This window comes from Myxocyprinus asiaticus, chromosome 28 (genome assembly GCF_019703515.2).
Source record: "Myxocyprinus asiaticus isolate MX2 ecotype Aquarium Trade chromosome 28, UBuf_Myxa_2, whole genome shotgun sequence".
In the NCBI taxonomy this organism is placed as follows: Eukaryota; Metazoa; Chordata; class Actinopteri; order Cypriniformes; family Catostomidae; genus Myxocyprinus; species Myxocyprinus asiaticus.
Window position 1 is genome coordinate 44,960,059 of NC_059371.1, and position 22,500 is coordinate 44,982,558.

Here is a 22,500-nt window from a genome sequence, read left to right on the forward strand (position 1 = left end):
CTAATGCTATTCCCTTTTTTATCCCCTTTTCTCTCAATGTTGGAATGTCCAACTCCCACTACTTAGTAGGTCCTCGTGGTGGCGCGGTTACTCACCTCAATCCGGGTGGCGGAGGACAAGTCTCAGTTGCCTCCGCTTCTGAGACCGTCAATCGGCGCATCTTATTGTGACTCGTTGTGCATGACACCGCGGAGACTCACAACATGTGGAGGCTCATGCTACTCTCCAATTTAACCTTGTGCGAACCTTGAAGTCATCCCGAATTAACTGAGGAAATACACATAGATGCATTGTCCTTTGGCCGATGAAGGCTTTTGCTAGTGGTTAATTCATTTTCTATGTTGTTTAAGAGAGTGTTGTCCCTCCTTTGACTAAGTTGATATAGGTATCATTCAGTGAGGAGCATCGCTGTCCAGCTGGAAGCTTATGGCAGGTAATTTTGGTGAACTCCATCCTGAGCCCATGCTTCAGACAGTGGCTCATGATAAATCTCATGTCTTTGAGTTTGCATCAATTCATCCTCTGAGAAGTCTGTCTTAGTAGACTGAAGCATGCCGTCGATTTTCATGAAGCGATCTACAGGCGCAGCGCCAACAAAAGTGCCTCTGGTAAGAAACTTTTTCCCAATTCCCAATGCGCTTTTAAGTCCTCGTGGTCACGTAGTGATTCGCCTCAGTCCGGGTGGCGGAGGACGAATCCCAGTTGCCTCCGCGTCTGAGACCGTCAGTCTGTGCATCTTATCACGTGGCTTGTTGAGCACGTTGCTATGGAGACGTAGTGTGTGTGGAGGCTTCGTGCCATCCACCGCGGCAACCACGCTCAAACTCACCACGTGCCCCACCGAAAGCAAACCACATTATAGCAATCACGAGGAGGTTACCCCATGGGACTCTACCCTCCCTAGCAACTGGGCCAATTTGGTTGCTTAGGAGACCTGGCTGGAGTCACTAGCGAACTCCAGGGGTGGTAGCCAGCGTATTTTACCACTGAGCTACCCAGGCCCCGGTAAGAAACTTCTTTAAGTTTTCTGATTGAAACCTGTTTGGTTGTAAAGAGTAGCGTCTCAAGTTTCATTAGAGTGTAGCCTTTAGCCTCCTCGTTAGTGCGCCCGCCTCCCACACCGGAGACACCGGTTCGAAAGTACACAGTTTCCCAAGAATGACCCTGTCGTGTCTGAAGATTACACAAAGGAGTAGTTCACTCAAGAATGCTGTCATATTTTACTCACCTTCATGTTGTTCCAAACCCACTACTTTTTTTTCTTTTTTCTGGAGGAGCATAAAGAAGCAGAAATTAAAAGAATGTGTCGGAATGTGTTACAGTGAAAGTGGATGGAGACTGAGGCTGTCAAGCTCAAAAAAAGTACCTTTACTGTAGTCCATATGACTCCATATTCCATGTATATTCCATATCTTCTAAAGTCATATGGTAGACCCAAATTCAAGTCTGAAAATGTTCCCCTCATTCACTCAAGTGCTCATTTAAACATGGCACTTATTGTGTCAATGACGTATAACACTGTCGATTCCGCAAATGTTTCAGAGCTACAGCGGAGGGGAAGATTTTCAGTGAATAACAACTTCAATGTTAGTTTTTTGTTTTGTTGTTGTTGTTGTTGTTCAAATTTCACAAAACTGTCAAATGACTTCAGAAGACTTGGACTTTTTGTCCTGTTTGAAGCTGGAAATATCAGAAACGTTTTCACGAAAACAAGTCTTTTGAGTTTGGAACAACATGATGGTGAGGAAATGATGACAGAATTTTAATTTTAAGGATTGAAATAATGAAATCCTCTCTCTCTCTCTTTCTCTCCTGGTCACTGATGTCTTTAAGAGGATTATATGGCCGAACAAACTATAAACCCGCATGTCACATTTTTGAATGAAGTTCACAGAGCCGTACGACTGCAACTTTACGCTCGTGTCCGACTAAATTCCCATTTTACAAACACACTGTCAGCCATTTCTGCTGTAAGGACACATTTCTGTGCTTAAAGTCACTGCATTCTGTCACATAAAGTCATACGGTCCTTTAGAAAACTTGAGCTTTAGATTCATTACTGTAAGTGGGACTTTTTAAACTCTTAGGCCTGTAATTATTCAACATGATTAAATCCTGGATGATGATGTCAGCTGGCTAGTTTCTTTGTTATAGGTTGAAAGGTTAAAAGTGCTAAAGATCCATATTTCATGTTTCAATAGCAAGAGTTATTAACAGTGCTTAAATCATGTTAGTTTGAGGGAAAGACTGTTCTTTTCTGGTCACTAAGTAAATGTGGTTGTTGACTTATTTAGTGGTGTTTACTGTTGCTCACAGTGATTTGAACAAACGTCAAACAGTATTTTAACCCTTGTGCGTCAATTTAAAAAAGTTACTCAGAGGTCCTTAGAAGACAAAAATCTCCACGTCAGAAAACTGCCATAATAATATTATATATTAATATGAGTTAATTTATTTAACCAACATCAGTCCTGATCATAACTACCAAATATTGATTCATGTTCAGGATTTTAACCCTTTAAATGCCAGTTTGTTTACATAATGCCACTGTTGTTTCGTACACACACACACACACACAAAACACACTCTGACATCCATACCAACACACACACACACTTTTATCTGCATCATTTATTCAATTGTCCTGCAGTGCTCTATAATACAGCAAACAGAGAATAGGGGAAAAGCTTGTATTTGCTCCATAGGCTAAACATGATAAAAATGGCGCCATCTGGTGGAAACATATAAAAATGAAAATTTTGAAGCCAGGGCTCCGGAATGAAAGTATAACATCATAGAATTAATGATTTTATGCTTTAATGGCACTGGGATCAAATATTGCAGTTTTAATGGGGACATTTTTGTCCTGAAGGTCCCGAGTGTAACTATTTTGTGTACACAGTGTATTATAGATGTATTATAAGAACTGAGGTTGAAATATCAAAATTCCCCAAAAAATTCACACCTTTGGCAAAATTGATGCCACTGGCATTAACACAGCCAAAATGATCGAAAAAACAAAAATGAAAAAGACAAAAATGTCCCGAAGGTCGCACAAGGGTTAAATCGTGTGTGTTGTTGTGGAGAAATGCGATATAGAGCGCAACAGTCGGGATCTGGAGGTAAAAGTCCCAGTAATTTTTTGAAAAGGTGAATTGATTTTTAACGATAACTTATAAACCTTCAAAGGCAGACCTTGTAAGATTTACTTTTTATTTTTTAATTTTTTTGTGCACATTTTGCACATAAATTTGAATGGTATTCAAATTAATTCATACTGATTAAAGTAAGAGTACATTTAACTTAAACATTTTAGTTAATGCAGTAACTTGTACAAATCTGATACAGATTTATTTGCACATTTCACATTTTTAACCTTCCTTATAAACACAAATGTAATCATGTACCACATGACATACAATGCCTTCCACAAGAAAGCTTAATGTTTGCAATGTGGTCTATTAGACAGCTAAATAAATAAACAGATAAATAACTGCGCACGTAGAACATGAGATTCAGGCTTAACAAAACAAGAAGTTATCAAATATAACAACAAATTCAACAATAAAAACAGTGTAAATAAACTTACGAACAGTGAAACCATGCAAGCTCATTAATTATTCAAGCCCAGTGTATGCTTCGAAAAGTTAAGTAAAATTTACGTATTTTGTTTACCTGCGAAATTTACTAAAATTGGCAAATAAATATGACAAAGTTTTCTGCTTTTGACTGATACATGAAACAATTAATTTCTACATGTTTGAATTGAATACCGATGTAGGACTTGCCCAATTCCCAATGCGCTCTAAGTCCTCGTGGTGGCGTAGTGACTCGCCTCAATCCGGGTGACGGAGGACGAATCTCAGTTGCCTCCGCGTCTGAGACCGTCAATCCGCGCATCTTATCACGTGGCTTGTTGAGCGCGTTACCGTGGAGACATAGCGCGTGTGGAGACTTCACGCTATTCTCCGCGGCATCCACGCACAACTCACCACACGCCCCACCGAGAGCGAGAACCACATTTTAGCGACCACGAGGAGGTTACCCCATGTGACTCTACCCTCCCTAGCAACCTGGCCAATTTGGTTGCTTAGGAGACCTGGCTGGAGTCACTCAGCACGCCCGGGATTCGAACTCACGACTCCAGGTGTGGTAGTCAGCGTCAATACTCGCTGAGATACCCAGGCGCCTTGTTGCACTCTTTGAAGTTACGAAGAGATCAGACTTTAGTTTTTCACCACCCAGACCACCTAAAAATACCCTGGAAACCACCCGACAACTGCATAGCAACATGCTAATAAGCGTTCAGAATGTGTCGTTGCAACATCTAACGCCGTTAGTTTGTGTGTGTCCTGTAACGTTGTTGTTTTTCTTCAGGCGTCACATCAGAGAAACTTCTGAAAGTGATTCAAGTCTTAATTATGACAAAGATCATCAAGTCAGACTTCTGCTGTGAGTTCTGCTTCTTTGCGTTGTGTTCGTCCCCCTTTATATCGACGCCAATGTACCAAGTTGGATGAGCCACAAAGAGACGGCGCGGGTCTGATCACCACACGCAGATCTCAATGTGGGACAGGAGACAGTGGCATCAGAGGGGAAAAAAAGGACTAAAGTAGGTTTGTCTCCACCTCTCTCTTCCTCTTCCTCACGGGTGCAGGGTTTTTTTTTTTTTTGGCTGGGTCACCTGAGTCCTCTAATTGGCCACAGCTAGCAGGTAAGCGATGTGTGTTGGATTGAAGACACTAACGAGGACAAACACGAGCTTTGATGCGGTCCCCAGTTACTTAAACACAACACCTTCATTAATTCACAACGACGGTCCCACAAGGTTCTAATTAACACACACACTGTCTCACTCATTAAGTATTAATTGTGATGTTTCTAGGTGTTGGTTTCGGGTTCTTCCATTGCCAAAGGCCTGATTTACTTCTTCAGAGTGTCTGCCCGTCACACACACACACACACACACTCAGGGTGGCATTAAGGGGGTTGTTGCCGCAGGTTTTGCCCTCCTGATGGACGGACAAGTTTATGGATAATGCACCAAACATCGGCTTAATAAGATTTATAATCATTAAATGTAGAGACTTTGACTTATTGATGCATTTTATTTGGATAAAAGTGATCATTTCCACACAAAATTTCCACACGAATTTCCAAGTTGGAAGTCCGACTTTAAAGCGATAGTTCATCATTTCTTCACCCTCGTGTCGTCCCAGATGTGTTTGACTTTCTTTCATCAGCAGAACACAAATGAAGATTTTTAGAAGAATATTTCAGCTCTGTAGGTCCATACAATGCAAGTGAATGGTGACCAGAACTTTGAAGCTCCATAAAGCACATAAAGGCAGCATAAAAGTAATCCCTCCAAAAATTGGCCGATTAATCGGTCGGTCACTAATCTAGACGTTACTTGTACAACAACAGAGGCTTTCTCTGTTCTCCATGTGTTATGAATATTAATATCTCTATATATGTTACAGTAAATGATTGAGAACTGCCATTCTCTCGGTTATAAAATATGTCAAATGCTGTTATCAGCACTTATTAAATCTGCTCAGCGTGATTTCAAACGTGTCTTTATGCCGTTTTAGCCCAGAGCTCTTTCCCTCATGAGTATTTTACAGTTCCTGTCAAATCCCGCTCAGCTTCTCTCAAGAGTACAGATGCTGCATGAGCACTTCCGAGTGTGCACTTTACTAATACACTAGTCTCAAGTCCTCTCATTCTTCTTCAAGACAAAGAAAAGCTCTCTCGTCCAATCAAGTGTGTTCGTTCAGAGTGGGCAGAGTTCTGAGGTTTAGAGAGAGTGTGATTTGGTATCTTTAAATACGTTACGGGCCCTGAAGAGAACTTCATCTGGAAGACTCCCAAAGTGTTCAGATCTATAAAGTCATCTGATCCAGGACAGAAGAGGAGTGGACAGACTTTCAAAGCCAGCAGGAAGTTCAGTGAGCGGGCCTGAGATCCAGTTTAAGGGTTCTGAGGTACCAGAACTGACACCGACCCGTCTGAGGAGATGGGGACATGGACACACACACTCCATCAGGAGGTAACACACTCACACACACACAACACTAGTAAAATACTCTCACACAAGCTAGTGTTTTTGAAAAGATTTCCTCTAGGCTGTTTGATTCAAAAATCATTTAAAAAAATCATTAAACATTTTTTTTAAATAATTTTCAGATTTATGCATTTCAATTTCATAACAAAATTCTGTCAAACTGAATTCAGTCATCTTTAATCAAATAAAATGTAAAAATGAAATATTTACGTTTTAATCATTTACGTTTATTACACATCAGACTGTTCAGTTTGACGGATTTTTTTGCTATGAAATTGAATAAATATGTTTTTTAATGAATACATTTATTTTGCTTTAATCTCAAAGGTGAGAATTCTTTAACTCTTTAATAACTCATTTTATAGTCATTCATTTTAATGCAGTTGAAATCTGTTCAAGTTTCTTAATTTTTCGATTTGTTGATTAATCAGATAATTAGACACTCTTGCTCATTTGAGATGTTTTGTGTGTTTGACAGACAGACGGAGATCAGTCTCTTCTGAAATGTGATGAACACACCGTCTCTCTGAAGTTAAAGGAGGTAGGGATGGAGAATTCATTCATTCATTTACACGTTTGAATACAAAACTCACTAAACAGATCATTAAACTGACTGTATAATTCCATTAGTGCACTTTACTGAGTGACTTCAATCTAAATACTCGTGGTTTCACGCAATCATTGCAATTTCATTTAAAATTTAAAGTGCAATGTACATATTTTTCAGATCATCAATACTTAAAACTTTCTTATATATATTATTGATGATTTATTATTAATATTATTCATAAATTAGTTATTTTTCATTATTTAATATTAGTTTATTATTAATGATTTTATTATTTATATTATTAATGAGTATAATTGATTTTATTATTTATATTATTAATAATTATTATTGATTTTATTATTTATATTATGAATTATTATTATTGATTTTATTATTTATATTATTAATTAATATTATTGATTTTATTATTTATATTATGAATTATTATTATTGATTTTATTATGTTATATTATTAATGAATATTATTGATTTTATTATTTATATTATGAATTATTATTATTGATTTTATTTGTTATATTATTAATTATTATAATTAATTTGATTATTTATATTATTAATAATTATAATTGATTTTATTATGTTATATTATGAATTATTATTATTGATTTTATTATTTATATTATGAATTAATATTATTGATTTTATTATTTATATTGTTAATGATTATAATAGATTTTATTATTTATATTATTAATGATTATTAGTAGATTTTATTATTTATATTATTAATAATTATTATTGATTTTATTTGTTATATTATTAATGATTATAATTGATTTTATTATTTATATTATTAATGATTTTAATTGATTTTATTATTTATATTGTTAATGATTATAATAGATTTTATTATTTATATTATTAATTATTATTGATTGTATTATTTATATTATTAATGATTATTATTGATTTTATTATGTTATATTATTAATGATTATAATTGATTTTATTATTTCTATTGTTAATGATTATAATAGATTTTATTATTTATATTATTAATTATTATTATTGATTGTATTATTTATATTATTAATAATTATCACTGATTTTATTTGTTAAATTATTAATTATTATAATTGCTTTTATTATTAATAATATTAATGATTATAATTGATTTTATTATTTATATTATTAATGATTATTATTGATTTTATTATTTATATTATTAATTAATATTATTGATTTTATTATTTATATTAGTGATACTATAATTGATATTATATACACTGCCTGGCCAAAAAGAATAATCTGCCGTTTAGATTAAAGGCAGTGATATGATCTGGGGTTGCTTCAGTTGGTCAGGTCGAGGCTCAGCAACATTATGCAGCAATAAAATGAAGTCAGCTGACTACCTGAATGTACAGAATAATCAGGTTATCCCATCAATGGATGTTTTCCCCCTGACGGCACGGGCATATTCCAGAATGACAGTGCCAACATTCATCAGCCTCAGACTGTGAAAGAGTGGTTCAAGGAGCATGAGGAATCATTTTCACACATGAGTTAGCCACCACAGAGTCCTGACCTTAACCCCATTGAAAGTCTTTGGGACGTGAGAAGACTTTATGGAGTGGTTCGACTCTCCCGTCGTCCTGGAATATCCATTGATGGTTTAACCTGGTCATTCAGTACATTCAGGTAGTCAGCTGACTTCATTTTATTACTGCATAACTTCAAATCATATCACTGCCTTTAATCCAAACTTTTTTGCCCAGTGTATATTACTGATTATATATATATATATATATATATATATATACACTGTATATTTATTTATAATATTTGCACGATTATTCATTTGTCTTCGCAAAGAGACGCTTTATCAATCATGTGTGCTGTATTATGGCTGACTTATGTTTGTGCATGAAAGTGAGTTATGAAAATGTCATCAGTCTCTTGATTTCAAAAGTCTGTAAAGCTGAGAAAAAGTTTATAGTTTTATTATTATTATTATTATTTATTATTATTTATTAATTCTTTAATTCTTGCATATAATAAATTTAGCTTGTTAAAACATTTTACTCTCCCTGAAGGATGCATTAGTTTTGGCTTGATACTTTATATTTTATCTTTTATTTTGATACGGTACACATACTTTGCATTTTTTGCATCCCTGCTTATAAACAGCTGAATAAATAACAAATGACTTGAGATGTACTCGTGATGTTTACAGCATCATATAATGAGTTTGAGTTTGTTGTGTAGGTGATCAACTGCACACAGTCAGACTGTCACTGTGATTGCTTCCGGCCCAGACGTCATCACATCAGGTCATGTGATCGCTGCACACACGGCTGGGTCACCCACGGTATGACACACATGTTTGTGTGTGTTTGTCTTGATCAGTGACTTTATCAGATGAATTCATTTGTGATTCTCTGTTGTGTGTGTGTGTAGCTGTTGGTAAGGTGTGCAGTCAGGCTGCTGCTGTGTGTTCAGGGCAGGTGGAGATCGTTCAGAGTCACGTGGTGTTTGACATCAGTAGTCTGATTCTGTATGGGACGCAGGCACTTCCTGTGCGGATGAAGATCCTGCTGGACCGTCTGTTCAGTGTGCTCACTCACACACAGGTGCTCAATATCATACACACACTCGGCTGGACACTGCGGGACTATGTGAGAGGATATATGCTACAGGTAACACACACACACACACACACACACACACACACACACTCTGTGTGGACTTGCACCATTATTAAACCATAAAAGGCTGTGTTTCTGCATTCAAAGCTTCAGTCAGCGCTGTGTGAGCAAGCGGCGCCCTCTAGTGGTCTGGACGGCATTATCCGTTATACCATTTAATACATATTTTAAAAGGGGGTTTTGTTCCCTTGGTTAAAACTTTTTATTTGCCATGATGTGGTTGGCATTTCTGTGGAATTTCTCAACACATGTATAGTATGAATTTGTGTTCAGGGCTGTCACGATTATGAAATTTGGCTGACAGTTAATAGTCAAACAGATAATTGCGATTATGACGATTAATTGTTTCTTTAAGGGCTTTCGTGATTGTCATATTTCTTAAGGTGTGCTTTTTTCTGCATGTGTGTTTCATACACCTTAAGATGTCATTTTTACACATTTAACTTTAAACATAAAAATCAGATAATAAAATAAGGATATGTGATTTCCTTTTAAGGCTTTGAATGACCTGAAAAATAAAGTTTTAAAAATCAAAACGTTTCTAAATACTTAACAAATGGCTCTCTTTTTGCACAACTTTAGTTTTGATCAATTTTACTTTTACACATATATATTATTTTATATATTTTAATTTAAAAAGTTATATACACTATATTATTATATTTATATTATATTTTATTATATTATACAGTAGTAACATATTTTTGTCCTTATGTCTTCACGTTCACACATTATTTTAGTGCTCTTTGATTAAACCCACGAGCCCTTATTTCTCATGAAGCAAAACCTTTGAGATTTCTTTTCATCATTTTATCACTCCACAGAAATAGAGTAAATGTGCATCTCCTCCTCTGTGTGCATGACCAGGAACATCTTTACACGATCGTTTAAAGTAAAACCGGAGCACTTTGCATTCACTATCCAGGATCGGCTCCACGGTGGGTCCCACGGGGGCCATGCCCCCCCCCCTAATTAGTCCACTGTGCCCCCCCCCCCATCCAGACTGTTTAATTTGACAAAACTGTATATCTTTCCCACCATAGACACAATATGTGCATATATTACTGTGTACAATGAATAAATCAATAAAATAACTCAAATGAAACAAACAAACAAACAAAAACAAAAAATAGAAAATTAAACTATTTGCTTTGACCAAAGGTGGATCCTGGCACATGCGATACAGGCATCGTGCAGGGCGGCATTGGAAGACATTAGACATGCAACAAATCTGTACAGTTCAGTTCTCCGATCTGCTCGCCCCTCTGATTAAAAAGGAATTTGTAATCTTGTGGATTACGTTTTAGTGGCTCCATGTGCTTTATTTTACTTCGCCTGCCGTCTGTTTACATCACTGAAACAGGAGAAGCCCACGGAAAAAGCTAATACAGTAAAACACAGCGCCCTACAGTAGAGGTCAAGTTCATCACATCACAAAATAAAATGTGTCCAGTACTCATATACATGCACTGCTGTACATGTGCGATTTTACTTGGTTTATTGGAGTCTTTCGGTATTTGAACTTGAACCATTTCTTGCTGCCTGTCGACATTCACAGTAGTCTAACAGCAGGCAGTCCTGTGATAACATCAGTAAAGTTTTGTGTTATATTGGTGGTCCATCACAGGTAGCAAAGATGGCTGAGTCTTAAAAAAAATATTTTTAAAATGATATAAAATGAACAGCTGTTTTATGGATTTAACTTCAAGTGTGCATAATATAGGCCAATGCGAAAATGTGTATGTCATTAATTTACTTTCATACGTGATAGCCCAGGCGAGTTTGAAAGGTGCTGAATAAATGCCAGAGGAGGCTGACTGCTCAAGACAAGACTCCGCTTAGTACACTGAATAATGACAGAGATTATTTAGCAGAGACGGGCCACTTCTACTTAAATGAATGGGAGAAACTGGAACGCTCAACCAAGGAGCTCTGAGCGCCCAACGGTCAATGGATGTAGAAAGTCCCGCCTTACAGTTAAAAGAGCCAATCACCTTTTAGATACAGACATCACCTGTCAATCAACTCTAGAACGTGCATGTGCATTATCTATACAAGCCGGAGAAATTGCGTGTTTTAGCGTCATGTGAGGTAAAGAAGCACAATTTATGATTCCAATATTATCAGGTTATTGCTGATTTTAAATATGTTCTTCGATCGTAATCTTGACCAACCGTTTTTATTTTCTTCCCAATTGGGAATGCCCAATTTCCAATGCGCTCTAAGTCCTCGTGGTGGCGTAGTGACTCGCCTCAATCCGGGTGGCGGAGGACGAATCTCAGTTGCCTCCGCGTCTGAGACCGTCAGTCCGTGCATCTTATCACGTGGCTTGTTGAGCGCGTTACCGTGGAGACGTAGCATGTGTGGAGGCTTCACGCTATTCTCCACAGCATCCACGCACAACTCACCACGCCCCCACTGAGAGCGAGAACCACATTATACCTTTTCTCATGTTGTTTAATCCTACATATTCAGGTCGATGACAAATAAGGTTGTCCGATGTGATAAAAGTCTAAAACACATGTGTTTAGTTCTTTGTCCAAATTGGTTTCATAAATATTTTTAAACATTTATAGCATTTTTTTCTACAAAAAACTGATTTTAACCATTTAAAAATGTCATGTGGTGTAACCATCATGTAAAAGGTATTAAAATACTTTCCTTGCACCTTGAATACACGTGAATGTACACAATTTCCAAGTCAAGAATATCAAGATGATTTCTCAGGGTTACACCATATGACCTGAAAAAAAATTGAGTGTCACATCATTGACCCATTAAACATATTAATCTAATATGTTGATGCATGTTTAAATAATTGTAAGTAATTTATACATTTTTCTAAATATTTGAATAGTTAAGTCTGGTCTGTTACAGATGCTTGTTTTTGTCATTTTGCACATTGTCGTCAACTACATTGTTATTTTTGTCGACTAACATTATACACCATTTTAGTTTTAGTAAAATTGACTAAAATGAATTAATATGACATGATGAAATGTTGACTAAATTTCAAAAATTCTGACTGAAATGATAATAATAATAATCACATGATTTATGTTTAGGACTCTATGGGGATGGTTCTGGATCGCTGGGTGACCATGACCCCAGAAGATGAGGTTGTGACCCTGCAACAGTTTTTGCGTTTTGGTGAAACAAAATCCATCGTAGAGCTCATGGTTGTCGAGGAACAGCGGATCCACTCAGAAACTCCAGACCGAGTCTCCAAAGCAGCCGGTATTGATTCTGACATCTGCGCATACGTTGAGAGCAACAGTCTCCATCGCAAACCGAGAGATCAGTCGCCCCATGGCCTGCAGCACTTTGAGAATCTCCCAGGAGGAAATCTCATGTTCCTTCAACCCTTTCACTACATCAGGCCGTCCACAACCCCTCTGTTTCACTCCCGACAAACTCTCACAGTGGAACGTCATCCTGCAACCCAACAACTGCAACGCCTCGGACTGAACAAACAGAGCCAGTCTGAGATAACATCGGAGCTCAGAGGAACCAGAAACAGAGGACGAAATGTGGACAAGGCAACTGGGAAGACCAACAAAACCTCCATCAGGTCACCAAAATACTCCCATGATGAACATCGAGTTGGTGACCTCAACACTCCTGTTCGATTGGTGGAAGTCAACTCCTCAGTTCCTGATTCTTCCTCCTCGGTCACGCGGGAACGCCAGTCAGGTTCGTCCTTGAGTAAGGGCCGAGTGAACTGCAACACGTGCGCAAAGACGTTTTACGACAAAGGAACACTGAAGATCCACTTCAATGCCGTACACTTGAAGATCAAACACCGCTGTACCATTGAGGGCTGCAACATGATGTTCAGTTCTCTGCGCAGTCGAAACAGACACAGCGCAAACCCAAACCCGCGGCTGCACGCTTCGGTGCAGCACACAACGCAGCCGTCCATCCAGCCCAGGCGGGTTAAGATGTTCGTCACTCAACCCTTCACGAACACCCCTGTCGCACCCCTCCGTAGGACGTCCACTCCACCTGTTTCCATGTCAACACATCCTTTGGTTTCCACGGCAACCAACAACACCGTAATGACTGGCCAACTGGAACATCAAAGTGGCTCTGGGTCAGGAGGAGGGGCTACAGGGCATCTCATAGCCAATCGGAATGGCCTCAATGAAATGATTGACATGATACCTAAAAAGAAGCCACGCAAGTCCAGCATGCCGTTGAAGATTAAGCGAGAGAATCGTCATGATGACCTCGATGATGATGATGGACTTTTAAAACTCCCAATAAATGAACAGATAAACAGTCGCTTCACAGTGTTGCAAAGACAATCGATCAATAGTCTCCGTGGCAACAAACACCATTCTATCAACAATCCCATCAGCTACAGTGTATCAGGTCATGACAGTTACAACAGTGATCTATAACCGGCACTCATTCACAACACAAGAGCAAAGACCTTAATAGCACACCCGGCAGTGGTTGCCATAGCAACAGTCATGTGGTGGTAAATCACGGTGTATAAAGAGAGAGATTCCAGGAGGAGTGGGTGAAGAATGGAAAGAGAGAGGAAGAACAGTAGGAAATGAGAGATGGTCGCCTCTCCTAAATGTTAAAGGGGAAGTGTGTGACCCCATCCATGACCATAGAGGTCATCACCATAGCAACCTGTGACAATGGCTACATCTTTAGTTCCTCTTTCTGGGTGATGCAGAGGATCATGGGACATTAAGGGCTCTATTTACAAGCTTTGCGCTACGTCTTATCCAATTTTTTTGTGAGAGCAATAATTCTAAGTGCACTTTTCGTGAAAGCGCAACGTGCAAATAGGCATGGCTAGGAGTGTTTGTGCTATCTGTGGGTGTATGCGCGCAAACTGTGGGTGTATTGTATGGTAAAGAAGTGTCACGAAGAGCAATTAGCTATTTTCCCGAGACATTGGTCACTGCGCCAAGATTGTTCAGTATCACATCTGTTTTCAGCTCAAAGTCTAAATTCAGTTGCTACATTTGCAGTTTGGAGATTCCACCAGCAGGTGCATGTCCAACTCTGAAAATATAGTGTAACATCAAATTATGTCCCTGAAAATTAAAGTTAATTGGAATCATTGGAATCCTTGGCTCAAGTAAAAAAAATATATCTCAGTATATCAGTCATGACATTTTTCCGCCATATTGTATTTTTTTGCAAAACCTACTTTTTTTAACTAGTTCAGTATCAATAATTATCAAAATAAGTTTGACGTGTTATATATATTATATGCAGGGCTGGAAATGGGGAGGAACATGGGGAACGGAGTTCCCGAAGTGAATTTCTTGGGGGAATGGCGTTCCCGTTCAAAGAACATTTGCACGCAACATATAGACAAATGCACACAGGAATCCACGTGCAACCGATCCACATGCTCAATTCACCAATCCACGCACCAGAACACTGCACAAATATACGGTTCACCTCAGATGCATTAAATTGATCAAAAATACTAGCAAAAACATTAGAAATGTTGCCATTTTTTATTACTGTTAATAATAATTAAAATAAAATACCATTTTTACCCATGATGACAAAGCCCCATTTTCAGCTCTCATTCAGTGTACTAAGAAAATAATGTTTCACATAATCCTTAAGAAATAATTTAATGTCGAATCCAGGGCGTGCTGAGTGACTCCAGTCAGGTGTCCTAAGCAACCAAATTGGCCCGGTTGCTAGGGAGGGTAGAGTCACATGGGGTAACCTCCTCGTGGTCGCTATAATGTGGTTCTCGCTCTCAGTGGGACGCGTGGTGATTTGTGCGTGGATGCCTCGGAGAATAGCCCACTGCAGCCTCAGCTCTCTGTTCTTGGCTGACAGCAGTGGAACCCGACGTGGTCTTCTGCTTTTGTAAGCCCATCCGCCTCAATGCTCGACATGTTGTGCATGCTGAGGTGCTATTCTGCTCACTACAATTGTACAGAGGGGTTATCCGAGTTACCATAGCCTTTCTGTCAGCTCGAACCAGCCTGGCCATTCTCCGTTGACCTCTCTCATCAACAAGGCCTTTCTGTCCACAGAACTGCCGCTCACTGGATGTTTTTTGTACCATTATCTATAAACTCTTGAGACTGTTGTGTGTGAAAATCCCAGGAGATCAGCAGTTACAGAAATACTCAAACCCGCCCATCTGGCACCAACAATCATGCCACGGTCCAAATCACTGAGATCACATTTTTTCCCCATTCTGATGGTTGATGTGAACATTAACTGAAGCTCCTGACCCGTATCTGCATGATTTTATGCACTGCACTGCTGCCACACGATTGGCTGATTAGATACTCACATGAATAAGTAGATGTACAGGTGTACCTAATAAAGTGGTTACTGAGTGTATATATAAAAAAAACGTTTTATTTTACATGGCTATACCATAGCAATATAAATATGTGGGTGTGGCCCAATTTACGCAAAAGCTTTTAACTCCTAAACGACAAATCTATTACAAATTTAGTACACAAATGCGACATCTGATTCTGAAGAAGCACGCAAAATTTATTGTAGATCGGACAATAGATGGCAGTATGTTAAAAAGGCCAAATCTCTGTGGTCCTAAACCTGATGGTTTTGAAAATTATGGCAATTTATCACTATTTTACGTACTAACAGACTATCTTATTAATACTTAAAAGCCCTTAAATGCTTGAACCCCATTAATTGCTGCTTGCGGTTTTATTTTTACGTACGTTCTCGATAATTTAACATAGCCTACATCGAATTAGTCCAACAAGCAACAACTTTTCCATGGGTATATAACAGTCAAGTAGGATGCTGGTCATGCACAAAATAACGTAAGACATAAATGCTCTGTTTCTCTTGTCTTCTACTGTATTGCATCCCATACATCCCATTAAAACTTGCTACCAATTTATGAATGTGCTGTCTTCATTTGTATTGCTTGGCGTATCGCATAGAACTGCGCTTAAGATGTAGCACTCTTAAAATAGGGCCCTTAAAGTCAACATGAAATCAACTCTTTTTCTACTCTCTTATTGTGCATGATTCATCTGTGCGCATAATTCCAATGAAAAACTGCTTGTCTTTGTAATCTTTCATCGAAATGTAATAACTTGCTGTGCTTCTGAAAGTACTTTCCTTTTCGGCTGATGTCACCTAGGCCATGTAGGCTACTGGATAATGTTATTATTTTTGACAAAAATATCATCTAAATGTAGTCGATATTTAGTTATGTCATATCTATTAAATTTAGTACATTTTGCACTGACTAAAAAGAAGTCGAAAATAAACAAAACCAATGTTTAAATGTATTAATATTTATGAATATATCAACATGAAATACAAATCATTGTGAAAACCTGGGCTCCACTGTTCAGCATAAAATAAGTTTAGTGAAATAGCTACTGTTTAGAAGTTAGAAGTCATGCTTTGAGACCTTTGATCTGTTTTTAGAGATTATGTGTTATGTGTGCATTCTGAATAAAAATACACTTCGTTCATTTGTTTATTCGCCTAATTGTCTGTGCAGATGTAAGTTGTAATATTAAGTTTATGTTGATAATTTACACTATCTGAATGAATCTCAGATATATGGGGTGCGTTTAATGGGTTCAGTTTCACCATATCCCAATGTATAAAGGACAGCCATTCCACAACTTTTGTGGAACATTACCACCAGACAAACATAGCCAAAACTGCAAAACATTCTGATGATGCATATTATTTCAACTGTTTGAATGAACGCAGGATACATAAATCTCACCTGCGGATAACTTTTAAACTGAGCGGCGCACAGTCTGACATTTTTACCTCATGACAAATTATATCAGTAGCTTCTAATAAGCTCTGAAAATAACATGAGAGCAATTTTATTTAGATATAGGTCATTTCAGTAGTGAATTACAGTTGTCAGTCTTGTAAATAAGTGAAGAAACAGATCAATATTAAATTCTCCTCCCTTCCCAGTAGGTGGCGATATGCAGAAAGAATGCAAATCGCCAAAAACATAAGATGGAGAAAGTGAAAGTGGAGATTTATAGGAATAACTTAAATGTTGATCTGTTTCTCACCCACACCTATCATATCTCTTCAGAAAGACACAGATTAAACCACAGATTACTTTTATGCTGCCTTTATGTGCTTTTTGGAGCTTCAAATTTTCATTTGTGTTCTGCAGAAGAAAGAAAGTCATACACATCTGGGATGGCATGAGGGTGAGTAAATGATGAGAGAATTTTCATTTTTGGGTGAACTGTCCCTTTAAGGGGTGGGGGGTTGGTTACGCTTTCCTGTGAAAGTGAAAGTGAAACTCGGCAGGAATTCATTCACCTTAAGAGAGATTATTAACACTGTGAGTATTAGAATCTGGGAATGTTTTTAGTGACTGTATCTCTATAACTGGAAAATGAAAATGAGCGTCAGAACAACATATATGATGTTTTACCTTGTGAATTTTGTGTTATAAATCGCCTATACACTCATTTCAAATCAGATGATTGCAACACACTCCAAAAAAAGTTGGAACAGTCGAGTGTTTACCACTGTGTAACATCACCATTTCTTCTAATAACACTTATTAAACGTTTGGGCACCAAAGACACAAGTTTGTTATGTATAGCAAGAAGAATTTCCCTCCATTCATCCATTATGCAGGCTTTAGTGGACACACGGCCATACTCCCTACTGCCTCAGTTGTGGCCTGCTTAGCATTGTTTATTCTTATTCTCATACGTTCATAATTTTATCCTTTGTCATTTTACCGCATGTTTCAGGCTTTTCTGCTGTTTCATCTGTGTGTATTTTACCTGTTGCTGCTGTCGCCTAGCTCGAGTCTGTGTTTGTAGCCTGCTAGCGTTTTTAGCATAGCTTATCTATCTGTTTTCAGCTTTTAATCATTAACATCTGCCATTTTTCAACGCGCATCGTGTTCCCCCCGCATTATTCTCTTATCGCGATTCAACTGCGTGAATTTTACACTGCGCACTCGTTTTTCTTCTCTGTGTTACAGGGATTATTGCATCGATCTCAAAGCACCACTTATCAAGAACAACCATAACAACAAACACTTGTGTGAGGATTTCACATATATCTCAAACCTTCACTGCTCAGGAACAATCAACACCAACAACAACAAACAACTGTGGTAAGTCATGGCTTCCGCTCATGTTATTGCTTCCTGCATTGCATGTCACATGTTTACTATAGCTTCTTCCATCAGCAGTGAGGGATTCACATGTGATAAATGTAAGGAATTAGTCAGGCTGACAGAGAAAGTTAATGAGTTAGAGATACGCATCCGAATGCTAGTGGAGGTCAGTGAGAAAGAGAAGCCAGTAGATACTGTTTTGGATGCGGGCAGTACAGAGAGCAACACACACACTTTGGTTCCGGCTGTAGAGCCCCCGCAGCAGGGCGTTTGGGTGACGTCTCGGTAGCATACTTGCTCAGCAAAGCGACACTACTCTCCCATTCCTGTTAGGGTTTCCAGTCGATTCTCCCCATCAGTGATGCATCCACTGAGAATCATGTTGAAAGAGCCCTTGTTATTGGGGATTCTATTGTAAGGAACGTGGAAATAGAGACTCCAGCCAACATTGTTAAATGCATTTCGGGTACCAGAGCGTTTGACATCAGATCAAATTTACAAGTGCTGGCAAATGTTAAACTTAGATTTTCTAAAATTGTTATTCATGTCGGCACTAATGATGTCCGGCTTCGCCAGTCGGAGATCACTAGAGATAATATTAAAGAGGTGTGTGAACTTGCAAAAATGATGTCTGACACTGTAATATGCTCTGGTCTCCATCCCTGCTCATCGTGGTGACAAGGTTTATAGTAGATTAGTGTCACTGAATGGCTGGATGTCTGAGTGGTGTCTGGAGAATAGCACAGGATTTATAGACATTTGGAAGAGTTTTTGGGGAAGTCCTGACCTGCAAAAACTCTTCCAATTTTTTTCCAAACGCTATTTGAAATGTGGACTTGTCAGACCACAAAACACAATTCCACTGTTCTACTTTCCATCTCAGATGAGACGGAGCCCAGAGGAGTCGGCGGCGCTTCTAGACAGTGTTGATGTATGGCTTCTCCTTTGCACAGTAAAGCCGTAACTTGCATCTGTGGATGCAGCGATGAATGGTGTTGATGGACAAATATTTACCGGAGCACACGTCATGATTAGTAGTTGACTCATATGGGTTTTTTAATGGCTCATGCCAATATCCACAGAGCAGGGTGGCTGATAGGCTGTTACAATGCAAATATATAACCCAATTTAATACAGTAAATAACATAAACATAAAATTGCTTAAAAAAATAAATAATAAACTCTTATTTAGCACTGTATTTACTCAATTTCACACAAAACTTTAACTTTGTAATAAAGAATCTAAAAAATAATATTGTATTTTAAATGGTAGATAGCAGTTTCTTCTGATTTCTGTTTAGTCATCAAATTTTTTAAATTTATTTGCACATGAAGAAACTGTTAATATTTTAGGAAGAAGGAAATAACAGTGCACACGGTAGTCCAGCAACCATGGATGGCATGTCCACGTTAGCAGTCGCATTTATTCAAAAAATATCAAATCAAACCAATTGTACATACAGTGCATAGTGAATAAGACATTTACTTATAGCCCACATGAAGCGCTTTTACTTTGAAGCTGCACCAGAGACTATTTAGCAGTGATGGGCCACTTCTATTAAAATGAATGGGAAAAATTAGAACACCCAACTCCAGCCAACAGTCAACAGATGTAGGAAGGAAGTCCTGCCTTACAGGTAAAAGAGCCAACCACCTTTTAGATACAGACATTGGCTGTCAATCAACTCGAGAACGCGCATGCGCATTAGCTATAAAAGCTGGGAAAATTGTGTTTTTTAGCATAATCTGAGGTAAAGAAGCACCATTAATGATACTGGTGTTGTCAGATTTTACTGCTAATTTGAAATATGTCCTTTGATCGTAATCTTAACCAACTGTTTTGGAGATTCTGGTCTTTCCCCATTCAAGTAGATAAGAGCTGTACTGTCATGACTGGAACTATCCTCCCAAGAGCGTTCCAAAGCATGGCCAACAGTGGACTGACTTGCTAGAAAGACTTTGGTTGCACTCATGCTCGTGCGGATCCAGTGCGAGCAGCAGTCTCCTGACAGTGTACATGGCCTGGATCACCTGTTTGGATTGTCATGGACTGACCGTCATGATTTGTGAATCAAAGGAACTTTTGATCCTGATCCGAAGTTTTGATTCTGGCTGATAGAATACACAATTCAGAGGAAGATATTAGATGAGGTTCGTGAAATACATCTTTTTAAACGAGATATCTGCATATTTGCAGGATATTTAATAGAAGTTTTATTGATATTTGCCTTTTATCATTAGAAAAGTTACAGGGAACTGTTGAGGAGAGGCTGTTAAAATACGTGCTTCAGAGGAAGATTTATATTAGCTTGATATTTGCCCTTTATCATTAGACGAGACAGTTAAAGTTATAGGGAACTGTTGAGGAGAGACTGTTAGAATACGTGCTTCAGAGGAAGATTTATATTAGCTTGATATTTGCTCTTTATCATTAGACAAGACAGTTAAAGTTACAGGGAACTGTTGAGGAGAGGCTGTTAAAATATGTGCTTCAGAGGAAGATTTATATTAGCTTGATATTTGCCCTTTATCATTAGACGAGACAGTTAAAGTTATAGGGAACTGTTGAGGAGAGACTGTTAGAATACGTGCTTTAGAGGTAAATAAATGAGCGCTCCACAGGATGCTGGATCTGCTCAAGTTTTGTGAGGTTGGTTTATTACATCTGTTTAAACGAGATATGTGCATATTCGCAGATGGTATATGATATTAGTTTTATTGATATTTGCCTTTTTATCATTAGACAAGATGGTTAAAAGTTACAGAGAACTGTTGAGGAGAGAGAGGGAGAATGAAACAGGCGAGCACTTTAACATTATGAGCACAAACGTGTCTGCCGCTGCTCTTATATGCGGACCATTTACATGAAACTGTGTTGCACACTGGTCTATCATTGTAGTTTACATGTCTCAGTCACTTCACATGCAAGCAGGCGATTCTCGGTGCCCTCAAGAAACAAATATCGGCCGATTTATCGGCCTCGGCGAGTTGACCACTAGTCATGATATCCATTACAGACGCATGACAGTTTTTAAGACATTAATTTGTGATCACGCACATTCAGAAGTGGTTTTCGGCTCTACGCTTTTACGTACCAGATTTGACCAGATTCATTGAATCTTTTTACTATATTGTGCACTGTGGCCCAAAATCCTTTTAATTTGTCTTTGGGGAACATTGTTCTCAAAGTGCTGGATTATTTGCTGACGTCTCTGTTGGCATATCGGCGAGTTTCAAACCATTCTTGAAGGACTAGGCTTATTTTGGAGGCTCCTTATATATTCGAACACAGTTGCATCACCTGTTTAAAATCACCTTGTTATTTCAACTCGTCCGATTGCTATTAGTCCTAAATTGCTCATTTCAACGTTTTTGGAGCGTGTTTTGAATCATGTGATTTGAAATGAGTGTACTGTATATATAAAAAGAACTGTTAGATTCACAAGGTAAAACATCATATAATGTGTTGTTATAGTGCTTTCAATATAGCACAGGGTGAATAGAATTTACAAATAACTTATTTTTTTATTTATTTGCATTTTCCATACTGTCCCAACTTTTTCGGAACTGGGGTTGTACATTTACTAATTTAAAACATGAACACAGAATTTATAACTTGGAAATGTTGTGCTAAATGGCTCAATGCAGCTAAATAGTGTAAACAAACATGTCAAATGCAGAGTAGTAGATTATGAACTCTATGCACGGCACGTAGCTTACATACGTCTGGTTAAATCTGAGGTTGCTAACAAGCTTCTGGTATCGTGTTCAGCCATAGTGAAAGTATCAAGAGAGTTGCTGCACTATTCGTCTTTTTAAAATGTAACAATTGATCACAACAGATATTATGTTATTTATTAAAAGTATAAAAATTATCTCAATTAATGAGCTCCAATTAGTTTAACCCTCCTATTCTGATCAAGTAGGGCCGCTTACTTTGCTGTTTGTGGTCAGTTTTGACTGGGCTCAGTATAGGTGTAACTCTTCTTTTTTATAGAAATTATAAAATTTCTTCTTTCCTGAAGTAAAAATAACCTGTAGATGGCTTTGGTGTTTTATGCATTGAGATATATATTTAGATATTATCAAACTATTATTTGTTAAAGTG

The 22,500-nt window shown here is 38.0% G+C and overlaps 2 protein-coding genes across 13 annotated transcripts in view; both read left to right on the forward strand.

The window, feature by feature from the left end:
* LOC127418549 (zinc finger protein basonuclin-2-like) overlaps positions 1-13,702 on the forward strand; it is a 19,990-nt gene extending 6,288 nt beyond the window's left edge. The window contains exons 4-7 of the mRNA XM_051659126.1: positions 6,546-6,608; positions 8,844-8,946; positions 9,036-9,274; positions 12,349-13,702. Coding sequence (XP_051515086.1) covers positions 6,546-6,608; positions 8,844-8,946; positions 9,036-9,274; positions 12,349-13,686 — 1,743 coding nt within the window. The 3' untranslated portion in view covers positions 13,687-13,702. The remainder of the gene's footprint in view (positions 1-6,545; positions 6,609-8,843; positions 8,947-9,035; positions 9,275-12,348) is intronic.
* Positions 13,703-17,498: 3,796 nt separating this feature from the next.
* Positions 17,499-22,500, forward strand: part of si:ch73-168d20.1 (NACHT, LRR and PYD domains-containing protein 12) — a 57,508-nt gene continuing 52,506 nt past the window's right edge. For 9 of the 12 annotated variants that reach the window (XM_051660644.1, XM_051660654.1, XM_051660649.1 and 6 more), the window contains exons 1-3: positions 17,499-17,597; positions 18,255-18,389; positions 20,265-20,543. In XM_051660644.1, coding sequence (XP_051516604.1) covers positions 20,539-20,543 — 5 coding nt within the window. In that variant the 5' untranslated portion in view covers positions 17,499-17,597; positions 18,255-18,389; positions 20,265-20,538. The remainder of the gene's footprint in view (positions 17,598-18,254; positions 18,390-20,264; positions 20,544-22,500) is intronic. The other 3 variants (XM_051660645.1, XM_051660651.1, XM_051660646.1) reach the window with 2 other exon arrangements.